This window comes from Raphanus sativus, chromosome 2 (assembly GCF_000801105.2).
Source record: "Raphanus sativus cultivar WK10039 chromosome 2, ASM80110v3, whole genome shotgun sequence".
Lineage (NCBI taxonomy): Eukaryota > Viridiplantae > Streptophyta > Magnoliopsida > Brassicales > Brassicaceae > Raphanus > Raphanus sativus.
This window is the reverse complement of record NC_079512.1, coordinates 29,936,630-29,950,637: the sequence shown is the minus strand read 5'-3', so window position 1 is coordinate 29,950,637 and position 14,008 is coordinate 29,936,630. Positions and strand designations below refer to the sequence as shown.

At 36.5% G+C, this 14,008-nt stretch overlaps 2 protein-coding genes and 1 long non-coding RNA gene across 5 annotated transcripts; all 3 read left to right on the top strand.

The window, feature by feature from the left end:
• Positions 1 to 2,008: 2,008 nt before the first annotated feature.
• LOC108842421 (2-oxoglutarate-Fe(II) type oxidoreductase hxnY-like) lies at positions 2,009 to 4,277 on the top strand. 3 transcript variants are annotated; one of them, XR_008942652.1, is made up of 11 exons: positions 2,009 to 2,199; positions 2,298 to 2,466; positions 2,546 to 2,626; positions 2,708 to 2,759; positions 2,891 to 3,012; positions 3,104 to 3,213; positions 3,300 to 3,358; positions 3,447 to 3,516; positions 3,604 to 3,649; positions 3,744 to 3,823; positions 3,928 to 3,988. XR_008942652.1 is itself a non-coding variant. In XM_057003015.1 (11 exons), exons 1-11 carry the CDS (start codon positions 2,083 to 2,085, stop codon positions 4,004 to 4,006), a joined length of 972 nt encoding a protein of 323 aa, XP_056858995.1. In that variant the 5' UTR covers positions 2,011 to 2,082; the 3' UTR covers positions 4,007 to 4,277. The 3 variants fall into 3 exon arrangements, 2 of the variants coding, with proteins under 2 accessions (XP_056858995.1, XP_056858996.1); XM_057003015.1 differs by having other exon boundaries at positions 2,011 to 2,199; positions 3,447 to 3,503; positions 3,928 to 4,277; XM_057003016.1 differs by having other exon boundaries at positions 2,012 to 2,160; positions 3,447 to 3,503; positions 3,928 to 4,277.
• A 1,799-nt stretch (positions 4,278 to 6,076) lies between these two features.
• LOC130507990 (uncharacterized) lies at positions 6,077 to 7,011 on the top strand. The gene is made up of 2 exons (XR_008942653.1): positions 6,077 to 6,450; positions 6,704 to 7,011. It is a non-coding gene; the product is annotated as an uncharacterized LOC130507990 (long non-coding RNA).
• A 1,138-nt stretch (positions 7,012 to 8,149) lies between these two features.
• Positions 8,150 to 12,050, top strand: LOC108842419 (peroxisomal acyl-coenzyme A oxidase 1). The gene is made up of 13 exons (XM_018615323.2): positions 8,150 to 8,457; positions 8,548 to 8,656; positions 8,755 to 9,026; positions 9,124 to 9,211; positions 9,304 to 9,466; positions 9,599 to 9,797; positions 9,938 to 10,135; positions 10,331 to 10,462; positions 10,804 to 10,924; positions 11,021 to 11,131; positions 11,245 to 11,314; positions 11,399 to 11,582; positions 11,664 to 12,050. The coding sequence occupies exons 1-13, from the start codon at positions 8,320 to 8,322 to the stop codon at positions 11,871 to 11,873; spliced, it is 1,995 nt and encodes a 664-aa protein (XP_018470825.1). The 5' UTR covers positions 8,150 to 8,319; the 3' UTR covers positions 11,874 to 12,050.
• Positions 12,051 to 14,008: the final 1,958 nt, after the last annotated feature.

The window sequence follows — 14,008 nt, the reverse complement described above, 5'->3', positions numbered from 1 at the left end:
TCGAAGTTCCACACTCGATTCCGAATCATAAGACAGCGAAGCACACGTGTGTGGCCTCCTCGTTTTGCCCCATAACGCTTCATCTCCTCAACTGTCAAATAATAAATCGCCCTGAATTCGATGACTTCCCATATAGTACTGCCAGCTACAAGTCGCAAACTCACACTTTGTTAAGACACATATTAATTGTACGATATGAACGATGTACGATACGTATTTCCAAAAGAAATACTGAACTTGGTGTTATAACAGCAAGCGCTAAAGTCATGCAAATGATATAATTGATTCATCACCAGTAGACAAAATGACAATGCCTTTTTTTTTTGGTCAAACAAAATGACAATGCCTAAATAAATAAAAGACAATGCCTAAATAAATAATCCGAAAAAGAAGTATGTCAATTATATGGTCACTTTTATTCACATAACTTTTATTCATATGTTCACTTTACAGAAATACTCCCTCTGTTTTTTAAAGATAGATGTTTTAAAAAAATAAATTGTTTCACAAAGATGTATTTTTTATGTTTCCTATACAAAAATTGCAAATTTCAATAAAAGTAATTGAATTTATTGAAAGACTATTGGTTAAAATGCATTGGAATTTGATAATTTCTAAAAATGATGTATAGTTAATGTGTTTTCTTAATATGTGTGAAAACACCAAAACATACATCTTTAAGAAACAGAGGGAGTAGCATGTAATCAAAAAAAGAAAAAAAAACTCACTGAGACAACCAGTCACAGCCGTCTGCTGAAAGTTGGAGGAACCAACATCGTGCACTACTGACAGAATCCCTCGCACATGCGGCTACGTGCATTTCCAAAATAATCAAAGTGGCTCGGGAATGGGTTCGGTTCGGGGAGTGGTCCCACGTGTCTTTACCATGTGACCGTCTGAGCTGGCACATGCAATTAACCGCTAAATCAAAACGGCAATAATCATTTGTTTCATTAGATCGATGATCACTAGTAATTAATCTATCGCTTAAAAGCTGTGCCACACGTGCAACCTCGTCATGGATACTCAGATGATCTCTATGCTTTATTTTATTCATGCCTTTAAGTCTATATGCTTCATTTACATATATACCCTTGGCTTAGAATCATTATTGTTTTTTTCTTCTTCTTTCAGAAGTGAGTTATTGCAAATGTAATAAGCATGTTTGTAGCTTGGTTGGTGCCTTGGTGGGGATATGGGATTATATACATTAAATCTTTTTTAATAAAACGTGTTTTTCAATTGTCAATATAATTTTAAATTCAAATCAAATGTAAATTCATTTAATTTCGTAATGACCATTGACTGATTTTAAAAAGTAATTATAATTATTAAGGATATAAATAAATTTTAACGTTTTTTTTCTTAATTAATGTGTAGAATACTAAAATCCCACTAGGTGTGGAAAAACAGAGATAATAATGTTGAGCGACCAAATCAATAATAAGTCGAGATTTTGCAATCAAATATCGGACATAATGATCTCTACATATCACACTATTAAGGAAGTTAAATCATTATAAACTTATGTTGCCAAGCTGTCTATTGCTTAAAATGATGAAAGTTGTTCCCCCACAAACTTATATTCTAATTGCCCATCAACCATCATAATGTATAGATAAATTCATAAGGTACATACATACAGACATACTATTTCTTTTCTCCAACTTGTCCTCTTTATATCACTGACCGCTGAAAACATACCTAGTGCTTGGACTTGCGCCGGCCCAGTATCTCCTCTAACCCTTTATCTTGCGTTTGGTCCAACACAGACCCATTCTAATGTGTTAACTTAAGTCAAGTCTAAAACCAATTCTCTTTTCAATTTCGTATGCTTACTACTAAACACACACACAACACATTTGATTGTTTGATCTAAACATGATGAGAAACGTGGATCTTGACGAGACTAATTTTGATGGGCCTAAAGCCGGTAAATTAAAAAACTCAGGCCAGAAGTGAAGAACAAAAATCTGAAACGACAACGTATGGTACTTTACGGACATGTTCCCACAAGTGCAGATTAGATTTAGAAAAACACACAAGCGAAGACGAGGGGAGTGAGTTTCAACACAAGAAGTAATGTCAACGGTTCTTCAGCTTTCGATCATCGATCTTTCTTTGCCTGAAAAGCTCTCTACTTCCCGATTGATTCGTCGGGTTCTCTTCTTTTTCTTCTTCTTGTATCCTACACAAACAGTAAATGCTACTTTGTATTAACTATATAAAATGCTTCTAATTTGAGTTCAGAACAAACTTTACGTGTGTGCTTTGATGATTAAATTTTCAATTCTTAGGCTTATTTGAATCATGGATTCTTCTATCTCACGAACCATGGCGTTCCCGAGGAGTTGATGAAAAGAGTGTTCGAGGAGAGCAAGAACCTGTTCTCTCTTCCTCTTGATGAGAAGATAGTGATGGTTCGACGTGGTTTTAGAGGTTACTCACCTTTATACGACGAGAAAGGTTCTTACAAATATAATAGCTGATGAAATTGATTGATCATTCCAATGAGCATGTAAGTGATTCCAGTTTCTCGGAACAGGTGATCCCAAGGAGCTATTCACTTTTGGATCTTCAGAGGGAGTTTTAGGTCAACATTACCCTAATAAATGGCCTTCTGAAGGTAAAAAAAAAAAGCTTAGTGTATAATCATAATTTCTTAGTTTGGTTATGCTGATTTGATCTGTCTTATGGATTTCATTAGACCTTTTGCCGCTATGGAGGCCAACCATGGAACGCTACTATAAAAGTGTTGTGTAAGTAACAGGAAATGCGTAGTGACAATATTTTTAAACCTTCTAAAACTAGCTATTTAATTGTTATTTGGTTCTTGTATAATATTGGATTACTTTGATTTTTGTTTAATTAGTTTTTTCTTGCTCATTAGGGATGTTGGCAAGAAATTGCTTGGCCTAGTGGCTTTAGCATTGGATTTGGAAGAGAACTTCTTTGAAAGGTTGGGAGCCTTCAATGATCAAGCAGCAGTTGTTCGCCTCTTACGTTATTCAGGTCTTTAACCACCAAAGTCTTTTGTAGCATTTGCAAATTGGTCACTGATTTAGAGATTGGTTTCAGAATCTTACTCTTTGTTGCATCACAGGAGAGTTGAGTTCATCTGAAGATGAAGAAGAAAAAACATGTGGGGCCTCTGCTCATTCAGATTTTGGAATACTAACTCTTCTCGCAACAGATGGAGTTCCAGGACTTCAAGTATTAGCATTCATCTCTCATAACTTGCTTATCAACAAAGACTATTTTTTCTTCATTGTTTTAACAAATGCCTACATACTAAAAAGGTTTGCAGGGATAAAGATAAAGAGCCAAATGTTTGGGAAGATGTCCCTGGGATTAAAGGGTAAGTTGTACTAACAGTTTGACTGACACTGTATTGTAAGTTATACTAAGCCTTGAAAACTTATGAGGACTTTTATGTAAACAACCAGTGCTTTTGTTGTCAACATCGGAGACCTCATGGAGAGATGGACTAATGGGCTTTTCCGGTACACAAAAAAAGTTCCGCCCTTTTAAATTTGAGTCTTTTTCATTTCAGGGCATTATATATTACAAAAACCTCACTCTTATATGTGTGTGTGTTTATAGGTCAACAATGCATAGAGTGTTGTCAGTGGGAAAAGAACGTTACTCGGTATGAACATGAACATACACATTGCTTTGAGTTGTGACTCTCTGTTTCACTAATCATCATACATCTAATATTTGTTGGTTTAATTACTTGACAGGTGGCTGTATTTCTTGATCCAGACCCAAACTGTGTTGTGGAGTGCTTGGAGAGTTGTTGTAGTGAAACATCCCCTCCAAGGTATTTTCAGAATTTTGATTGTTGGGGGTGATTTTGAACTAATTAAAAGTTTGGTCTTTGATTGGAAATCCAAAAAGGTTGATTTGTGAATTTGTTGTCCTCAGGTTTCCACCGGTCCGAACCAGTGATTATTTCCACGAGCGATTCAGCCAATCCCTCATCTCGTACTCTGGTTCCGCCTAAAAATCAGTTAATGTATGAGAAGCTCGATACTTTGCCTTATTAATAAAAGACGTGTGTTGTGTCACAAATACTCGAGGTCTTTGCTGCCTCTACGTTGTGATAAACGTTGTGATAAACCTGCATATTGTAATATGGGCCTCATGACTAGATGGGTCAAATGACTCAAATCTATACTGAGCCCTCTTGTTATCGGTCAATATTTGTACCTAGGATTGTACCATGCTGAATTTCTTAAAACAATTATATATGCTAATTCTAAAACTTAAGAGCACCCATAATAAGAGATTCTAGTGTTGGAGTTCTATAGAATACACATATGTGTATATATATTATGTATATATTATATATGTATGTAATTACGGAGTTCTAAATTTTAATGAAAATCCAATTCAAAATATCTGAACCCTGACACTAAAACAGTAAGGTATGTCTTGAGCATGAATTATTCTATGTCAAGAATCATGGCATCCAGTTTCGGATCTAGAAACAATTTAAGTTTGATTTGTCTTCCCAAAAAGCAATCAGTCAATGATATAGAAACCAAAAATCGTGGGACTTGGACGGAGTTTACGTATTTGGACCATACTGCTACACAGTTGATAAAAAAAAAAGACCATATTGCTACACGTGACTTATTTTGTGTGGTTCTACCTAGAGCGACAATTTAAAAGAAAAAAACAAGTTACCTACTTTTATTTTTATAGGTTATATAAAAATAATAATTATATAGGTTATAATAAAACGATAATAATTGCCTACTTGTTGAAAAAAAAATAAGAAAGAAAACAACAAACTCCAAACCCAAAAATAAAATCTGAGGTCCAACTACGCCACCGATCGCTGCACTAATGCATCTTCCACGTGTTGGAACTGCAAAAACCAAGAAACGCGTGGCAGAGAAAGAGGCTTCGTCGTCTCGAAGGTTGGAGAACGTCGCCGGGACCGTTAACCGGACACATCGCCGGAATCGTGATTCACCAACTCCTTTCCCAAATGAAAGTCGACGCTGCTAAAACCCAAACACAGAACCACCGAAAACTCCCGGTACAAATCACGACGACCACCGAAATCCACCCCCAAGAACAATATTAGAGGTATAGGATTCGGAGTCAAAACATCATCGGCCCGAGCCTAAAATAGCTTCAATCGAAGAGATCGAAACCTACTCTTATCCCAGCCGCCACCACAGAAAGGGGAACCCCTTTTCACACAGCTCGATACACTTTCCCGAGACGCAGAAGCCGGCGATCACCACTTAGCGTCAAAACGCCGACGAAGATAGATCGATAGATGCCTCGTCCTCCCAGAGCCGAAATAAAACGAAAGAGAAAAGGATCCTAGAGATCCTCCGAGCCGAAATAAAACGAAAGAGAAAAGGATCCTAGAGATCCTCCCTCGCCGATAACGACATGCATAGAAAAAAACATAAACAAAGAGCCGGACCGACAGTGGTTAAGAGAGCCAACCTGCCGATCGGAAGCACACGCAGACGGTGGTGTTAGAGATGGAACAGAGCGATTTCCTTTTTTCTCTCTAGACTTTCTGCAAAGACCCAACACCTAACAGCTTGATGGGAAACAGAAAAAAATCGAATTTTACTATTGTTCTGCATGCAGAGTCGACAAATGCCATTGGGCGGAGAAAATGAGCAAAAACATTAACATTATAATCAGTGCCGTCCCATAATTTTGGGTGGCCTAAAGCACAAAAAATTGTGTAGCCTCTTTTTTAAAAAAAATTGTGTGGCCTCTTATATAAATATCAACAATAAATAGTAATACTCAACCAATACAAGAAGTTATAAAGTCATCGAATTGTTAAAATGAAAACTATGCTGGACAAAGGGACGATCAAACTACATGCTAACTCAAATCAAACTAGTTAACCATTTGATCTAGCTATTATGCAGTGACATGTGGCCTTAAATTTTCTTATATATTTTGTGGCCTAAAGCATATGTTTTAATTGCCTTATAGCAGGGACGGATCTGATTATGAAAAATTTACATCCAGACACACTTTATCACTTTTCAATTACACATAAGGTCACAATGCACTTGTAGCACACTTTTTTGTTTGTAAAAGTCATCCATACCCTCTAACCAAAAATAAACCAAATCAATTGTGGTCAACTCTCCTAATTCATCCTCATCTCTCCTCGTTGTCCAAGACGATGAAGAACTTCGTTCCTTTCTTGTCTCTGTGCAAGACAATTAAAACTTTTTACCATACAATTAAATCACTCTCCCAGTTTCTTAATCCCTAATTGCGACTAAATCCATCTCGTTCCTTGCCCAGAGGATGAAGAAATTGAACCCTAGTCCTGACTAAACCGAAGATGAGAGAAACTGTGAAGTTGATAAGCATGGAGAATTTCGAGTTCATCATCGATAAAGAAGCTGCCATGGTTTCTCCAGACCATTCGAAGCATGCTTACTTCTACAGGTCTCTCATATCCTCTGTTTTTTCTTCTTTTTCTCTTTGATGCTATTCATCACAATCCTCGTCTCTGCTCTTCTGATCTTACTTGATATTAAAATCGCTTTTTTAAAGACAGTTTCTTTACAATGGATTTGCAATTACTTCGTTTTCTGATCTATTTATGGATGTTATGACTCTTTCTTATTACTTACCTGCACAGCTTCTCTCAATTTATTTCTGAAAAAGTGTCCTAACTCAAGTTTATTACCAACTTCAGTGGTTTTATCTCGAAGAACAAGACACTGGAGGATCAGTTGTGAATATGAGTTCGACAAGCACTGATGTTTCTGAATCAGAGAGAGCATACCGAACCAACTATGTTCCTCCTTATTTTAGGAGCCGTACACAATTGTTGTACTTTGCTGTTCCTACACCTGGTAATCATCTTAGTTTCTGGGCAGTGCCTTAATTTCATCCTCTTCGGTCATATTTAGTTTTATTTCACAATTTTTAAAATCTTGGCTTATGTATGTGAAGCCTAATTGACTACTAGAATTGTTAATGAGTATGCGCCAACGGTCCACATTTTTGTGTGCATAGAACCGGTAATCTTGCTTCCAAGATCCTGTCCACAAAAAGAACATCCACAAAAAATGCATAGTCATCTCAAGTCTCAAACCTTCCACAAGTTTGACTCACATTCTCATTTACAGTCGCGTTCATTTCACAATTTAATAAACAGAGTAGGAGTAAAAAAATTGTGGACGTCCTTATCAAAATGCATCAGATTTGGAAAAGTGTATGTGGATGGAACAAATGCAAAAATGTTTTGTGGATGAATAGACTAAGAGTGATTTGTGGATGGAATATAAGTAAAAAAGAATTGTGGACGACATAGTAGAAATAAAAAAGATTTGTGGACGAACTTATCAAACAGATTTAATTTTCAAGTTTAATTTCGGCCTTTGGATTGAGAGCACAAAATCCACATCCAATGGTCAAGACTCAACACTAAAGCTCGTGAATCAATAAACCTAACAAATCAGAGTATCCTATGAAACAAATATAAAACTCAACCGGTTTTCTTTTTTTTGTTTCGTAAATTAACCGAGACTCTCTTTAAGGGTATCAATGTCAAAGCACACAGATACTGCCAAAAAAAAGTGCCTCACATGTGATATGTGTCTTTGAATGAAAGAAAAAAACATATTGTGTCCTACGATGTAATCGACTCTCTGATTATAATACTTAAATTCATTTATATTTAAGCTTTTTTGCAAACATGTTAACATTTTTTTCTTGAAAAAAACATGTTAAACATTTATACTAACTATATTTAAAATTATCGAATTGCCCATAATGCATGCAACCATATCTCATCATGATAAGAAGGCAAAACGTTATCTTATCTTCAATTTTGAAATGTTTATCATCGTTATCTTAAAATGCATGCATACATATTACTGTTCCCATTTGAGTCCGAATTATAATATTATTACACACTTGTCTGATAGATACTACCGGTCTTGTTAATCACTTTTTTTAATCTGAAAAAGAGACTTGGTCTCACTATCCATTGAATAAAAATCGTTCATATTCGGAAAAAAATCAAATATTGCTCATCTCTTACGTGGGTTTCTATATATATACAGTATATTGTCGATACTGAGACACGTCTGGATCTGAGATAAACCCGAATTATTATTTCTATAGATATATTTTCGTAAAGAAAAGAAAAAACTCAAATATAATTCATCAATTTCTCTTTCTATTGTTATCGCTCTCTCCCAACTACTCAGCAATTAAATCGGTAGAGAGGCACCAAAAGCATTCGGCTCTCTCTCTTATCTTCGCTCTGTTAATTTTCTCGTAGTAAATTTTGGTATCCGAATCATGGAGGGAATTGATCACCTTGCTGACGAGAGGAACAAGGCGGAGTTCGATGTCGAGGAGATGAAGATCGTCTGGGCCGGTTCTCCCCACGCTTTCGAGGTTTCCGATCGAATCGCCCGCCTCGTCGCCAGCGATCCGGTGAGTCTTGTCGATTTCGATTATTATATGATGATTACGATTAGCGATTTTTTTGTTTTTCGATTCGTGAATTTCCGTTTATTAATTAAGGTGTTCGAGAAAAGCGATAGAGGAAGGTTGAGCAGGAAGGAGCTGTTCAAGAGCACGTTGAAGAAATGTGCTCACGCTTGGAAGAGGATCATCGAGCTTCGTCTCTCTGGTATGTATCATCGATTTTCTTCTCTCACCAGCACCTTATTAAGTAAGGGCTTTGAAATGACGTCGTTTTTGATTGTGTGCTCTTTTTGTTTGCTACAGAGGAAGAAGCAGGACGGTTGAGGTTCTTTGTTGATCAGCCTGCCTTTGTTGACCTTCACTGGGGAATGTTTGTGCCTGCTATCAAGGGGCAGGGTACGGAGGAGCAGCAACAGAAATGGTTGTCTCTGGCTAATAAGATGCAGATTATCGGGTGTTATGCACAGACTGAGCTTGGTCATGGCTCTAACGTCCAAGGACTTGAGACTACCGCCACTTTTGATCCCAAGACGGATGAGTTTGTCATCCACAGCCCAACTCAGACTTCATCCAAAGTGAGTACAGTATATATACTAAGGACACCTTTGGTTTTGAGTGAGTATGCACTGTCTTCTTACTTGTGTTCATCTGTCTTCTTTGGTTGTTGAATAGTGGTGGCCTGGTGGCTTGGGGAAAGTGTCTACCCATGCTGTTGTTTACGCTCGTCTCATCACTGACGGCAAAGACTATGGTGTCCATGGTATGGCACTGGGTTTTTCTTTTTAATCTTTTTTGTTCCATTTTTCAACTTGCTCGGATGTTTCATTTTTATTGCTTAATTTCCTCTTCCAGGATTCATTGTGCAACTGCGCAGCTTAGAAGATCATTCTCCTCTTCCGAATATAATTGTTGGTGATATCGGGACGAAGATGGGCAATGGAGCCTACAATTCTATGGACAACGGTTTTCTTATGTTTGATCAAGTTCGCATTCCCAGAGATCAAATGCTCATGAGGTCCTCTCTCTCTCTCTCTCTTAGCCTTTGCTCTCGGTTGATTCACGATGTACTTATACCTCTAGAGGAAATGGCTTGTGCTTTATGTGGGCTTATGGTTCTGCATTTTTGTCCCCTTTCGAAACGTTTCAGGCTAGCAAAAGTTACAAGGGAAGGCAAATATGTTCCATCGGATGTTCCAAAGCAGCTAATGTATGGTACTATGGTGTTTGTGAGACAAACAATTGTGGCAGATGCTTCAAACGCACTCTCTAGAGCTGTTTGCATAGCTACAAGGTACAGCGCTGTGCGGAGGCAGTTTGGCGCCCGGAATGGTGGCATTGAGACTCAGGTACTTATTCACACGCCTTTTACAAGAAAGGATCCTCATGGTTGTTAGTATTATTTTCTCTAACTTTCTCACTAACGGGGGTGGCCATTATGTTGGCTAGAAAAGGGAATGTAATGTATTACTGCATACTATCTCCACAGGTGATTGATTATAAAACTCAGCAAAACAGGCTATTTCCTCTGTTGGCATCTGCATATGCATTCCGATTTGTTGGGGAGTGGCTTAAATGGCTGTACACGGATGTAACTGCAAGACTGCAGGCCAGCGATTTCGCAACATTACCTGAGGCTCATGCATGCACTGCAGGATTGAAATCTCTCACCACCACAGCCACTGCGGTATGTTCCAGAACTGATCCTTTAAGCTCACTTTGACTAGACTAATCGGGTTTGTTCCTCTATAGGTCACACCGCTCACATTCCACTCTATTACATAAGTAGATTCCTAAGATTTATCTCATATTATAATATAAATAAACAGCTCTTGTTGTATTAAGACTTGAAAAGTCAGCTTAAGCTTACTGTTGGGTGCAGGATGGCATAGAAGAATGTCGTAAGTTATGTGGTGGACATGGTTACTTGTGGTGCAGTGGGCTCCCCGAGCTGTTTGCTGTATATGTTCCTGCCTGTACATATGAAGGAGACAACATTGTGCTACAATTACAGGTATTTGTTTATGTAAATGTATTAAAGTTCGAACTATTCTCACATCCTAGAAAAACAGTGTCAGCACGAATACATTTCCTAGCACGTGGCTTTTCATTTTGTGGTTCTCTGGACTTTTGGTTGTGAGTTCTTGATCTAACATATTCTCGTATTGCGAGCTTCGTTCCTTAGATATTATTATGATATGCAGGTTTTGTCAGTTTCACTTCGTAAACACATTTGGCTATTTTTTTTAAAAAATGTTTTTGGTTCATTGTGCTTCCCGAATCTGTCCAACAATAAGAATGCCGTTATTCGAAATTGCGGTTATTCACGTAATTGTTACAAAACTGTGGTTGTAGGTTGCTAGATTTCTCATGAAGACAGTGTCCCAGCTGGGATCTGGAAAGGCTCCTGTTGGCACAACTGCTTATATGGCTCGGGCACAACATCTTTTGCAATGTCGTTCTGGTGTTCAAAAAGGTGTGTTTTCAAGTTTATATGTTGTTTTTTTTTCCTTCTCCCCGCTACATACAGCTTCCTAATTAATGAGGATGGTTTTATTCTTTGGGCATGTAGCTGAGGATTGGTTAAACCCTGCTGCGGTAGTGGAAGCTTTTGAAGCAAGGGCTCTGAGAATGGCTGTTGCTTGTGCCAAAAATCTCAGCAAGTTTGAGAATCAAGAAGAAGGTACACTTCTCTCTCTAACTCCATGAATCCAGAGCAATTGGTCGCCATGTCGATGAAGGACCAAACTCTAAGAAGATTTCTCACAAAAAAAATAAAAATTCTCCTATCTGCAGGATTTTCAGAGCTATTGGCTGAGCTGGTTGAGGCTGCAGTCGCTCATTGCCAATTGATTGTTGTTTCCAAGTAAGCTTCTTCTCCACCATTTCACATTGATCAAATAATTCTCTGGAGTCGGCTCCTGAATTTCACCGACTTTGTCTTGCTTAGGTTCATAGCTAAGCTAGAGCAAGACATAGGAGGCAGAGGAGTGAAGCAGCAGCTGAACAATCTGTGTTACATTTACGCTCTCCATATCCTCCATAAACACCTCGGAGATTTCCTCTCAACCAACTCCATCACTCCTAAACAAGCCTCTCTGGCCAATGACCAGCTCCGTTCCTTATACTCTCAGGTTCGTCCTCTCTCTCTCTCTGTGTCTCTGCATTTTGTTCCTTCAAAAGCTGAGTAACATGTTTTGTGGACCTTTTTATAGGTCCGCCCTAATGCGGTTGCGCTTGTGGACGCCTTCAACTACACTGACCATTACTTGAACTCGGTGCTGGGGCGTTATGATGGTAATGTATACCCGAAGCTTTATGAGGAGGCATGGAAGGACCCATTGAACGACTCGGTGGTTCCTGATGGGTACCAGGAATACATTCGACCCTTGATCAAGCAGCAGCTTCGTACCGCAAGGCTCTGAAGAGTTTGCTTTATACATTCTTCTTCTCTTTCCAGTATTTTATTGTCTTGAAATAAATTCGCCGGTTTTAAAACTAGCGATATCCTTTTATTTATATGTAGCAATGTAATGGCTGACATATGCGGCGGAGTTTTAGTACTATTTTCAAATTATATATTAAACATAAGTTATGTCTGATTGCTAAAAGTTTTAATCATCAATACATGAATCCAACGGGTGCCAAGGTTACTTTCCCGAAGATCTAGAATCTACAGGAGGGTTCAGATCAATGATGAGAGAATAGTTAGTTTTTACTTTGATGCAGAACGTCATCTTCTCACAATACTGTGAGACAATAAGGGCTGAATAGTTGTTAATTTTTATGAGCATCCCACTTCTGTTCATCAAATCCTTTCTTAAATTTGGATTCAATCATCTTCGAAAGTCTTCAGGAAGCATTGTAATGTCTATATAGTGTTGGATCAAGGTTGGGACAAGTGGACGAGACAACAATTAGGCCAACAAAGGTATAGGTGAAAGTGAAGTTTAACGTGGACGGTGTTATTTCGCTTGTTATGAAAGTTTATATCATGAGCGTTGTGAAGCGTTTCGTTATGATGATCTTTGTTACTACATGTGATACTCTATAATATTTGCCCAAGTACTTTTTCACTTTTTCAAACATAGTGCTTTGTAGTCCTTTCATTTTACAAAGAATGTGACTTTAACATTTTTTCACACAAACTAAAAAAATGATCAAAATATTTAATTTTTTATTAATTACACATATTCAACCAATAATATTTGAGATAAACAAAATTATTTATAAAATCAATGCATATAATTAACTAAGCTGAACACTACATTGAAATTTTAAAATGACACTATTTTTATAACAAAAAATATTAAAATGACACTTAATATTAAACAAATTGAGTAGTTATTATAGTTTCCATTTTTAGAGAATTATTATTTATTTAATTTATTTCTCTTATTTTATTTTAAGATATAAATAATTAACAAAAGAACTTGACATTACTTTTTTGAGAACTGGTTTAAGTACTTAACATCACTACCCTTGATTTAGGTTATATTTTGAAAATAAAAATAGTACATGTTAAAATTTAGTGTACTATAGCTATATTACGTGTGCTATGTTTATTGGAAACATTTTTTATATAATAAGATAATTGGAAGAAATATTGTTTTACATTTTCCTTTCATCAACCATTTCCCTTTCATATATTACAGATTAATTAGATCCGTTTTGAATAATAAAATACTGCATATGGTTAGAAAATTTGGACCATAAATTTATGTTTTTTCTTATTCAAAAAAACATAAATTTATGTCAATTTCAAAGTCTGGTATGTTTTAATACAACAATTTACAGTTATTATTTGTTGTTTTATCACTTTGTAATTTAACTCGCAATCTGGATGCACATGAATTCGTAAACCCTAAGAAAAAAATTAGCAAACCCTTTCACAAAAAAAAAATCCATCAAATAGTATAATAAAATTGATTTGCTTAAAGTGGAACATGCATGTGAAGTTTTTAGGATTGTGGTTTGTTGTCAATTCACTCCATTTAATAATAAGAGTCATTTGGATACATTTCAAGTAGGGCTGGGCAAAAAATCTGAACCCGAAAAACTGAACCGAGCCCGATCCGAAAAAGTAGCACCGAACCCGAACCGAAATTGATTAAATATTCGAACGGGTTCAAAATTTTGGTATTTAAAGAATCGAAACCGAACCCGATCCAAACCGAAATATTTTGGATACCCGAATGTATCCGAAATAAATTTATATAGTTAAATATATACATTGTTTTATATATAATGTATATTAAAAATATATAAGATACCTTTAAGTTTTCCAAAATACTCGGAAAATATATGCAAATAGTCAAAAGTGAATGTTTAAAATAGCTAAAGTATACTGAAAACACCAAAATAGTTAAATATCTATTGATTTTTTATCCAAATATTCAAAGAAAACCAATTTATATGTTAAATTAAAGTATTTTGACATATATGTTATGAAAATTTATATGTAATATATTATCTTTCTTATAGATTTTGAAAATTTAAAGTATATAATGAATTTTGAAAATTTAAAAACATTTTAAATGGGTTATCCGAACCCGAACCG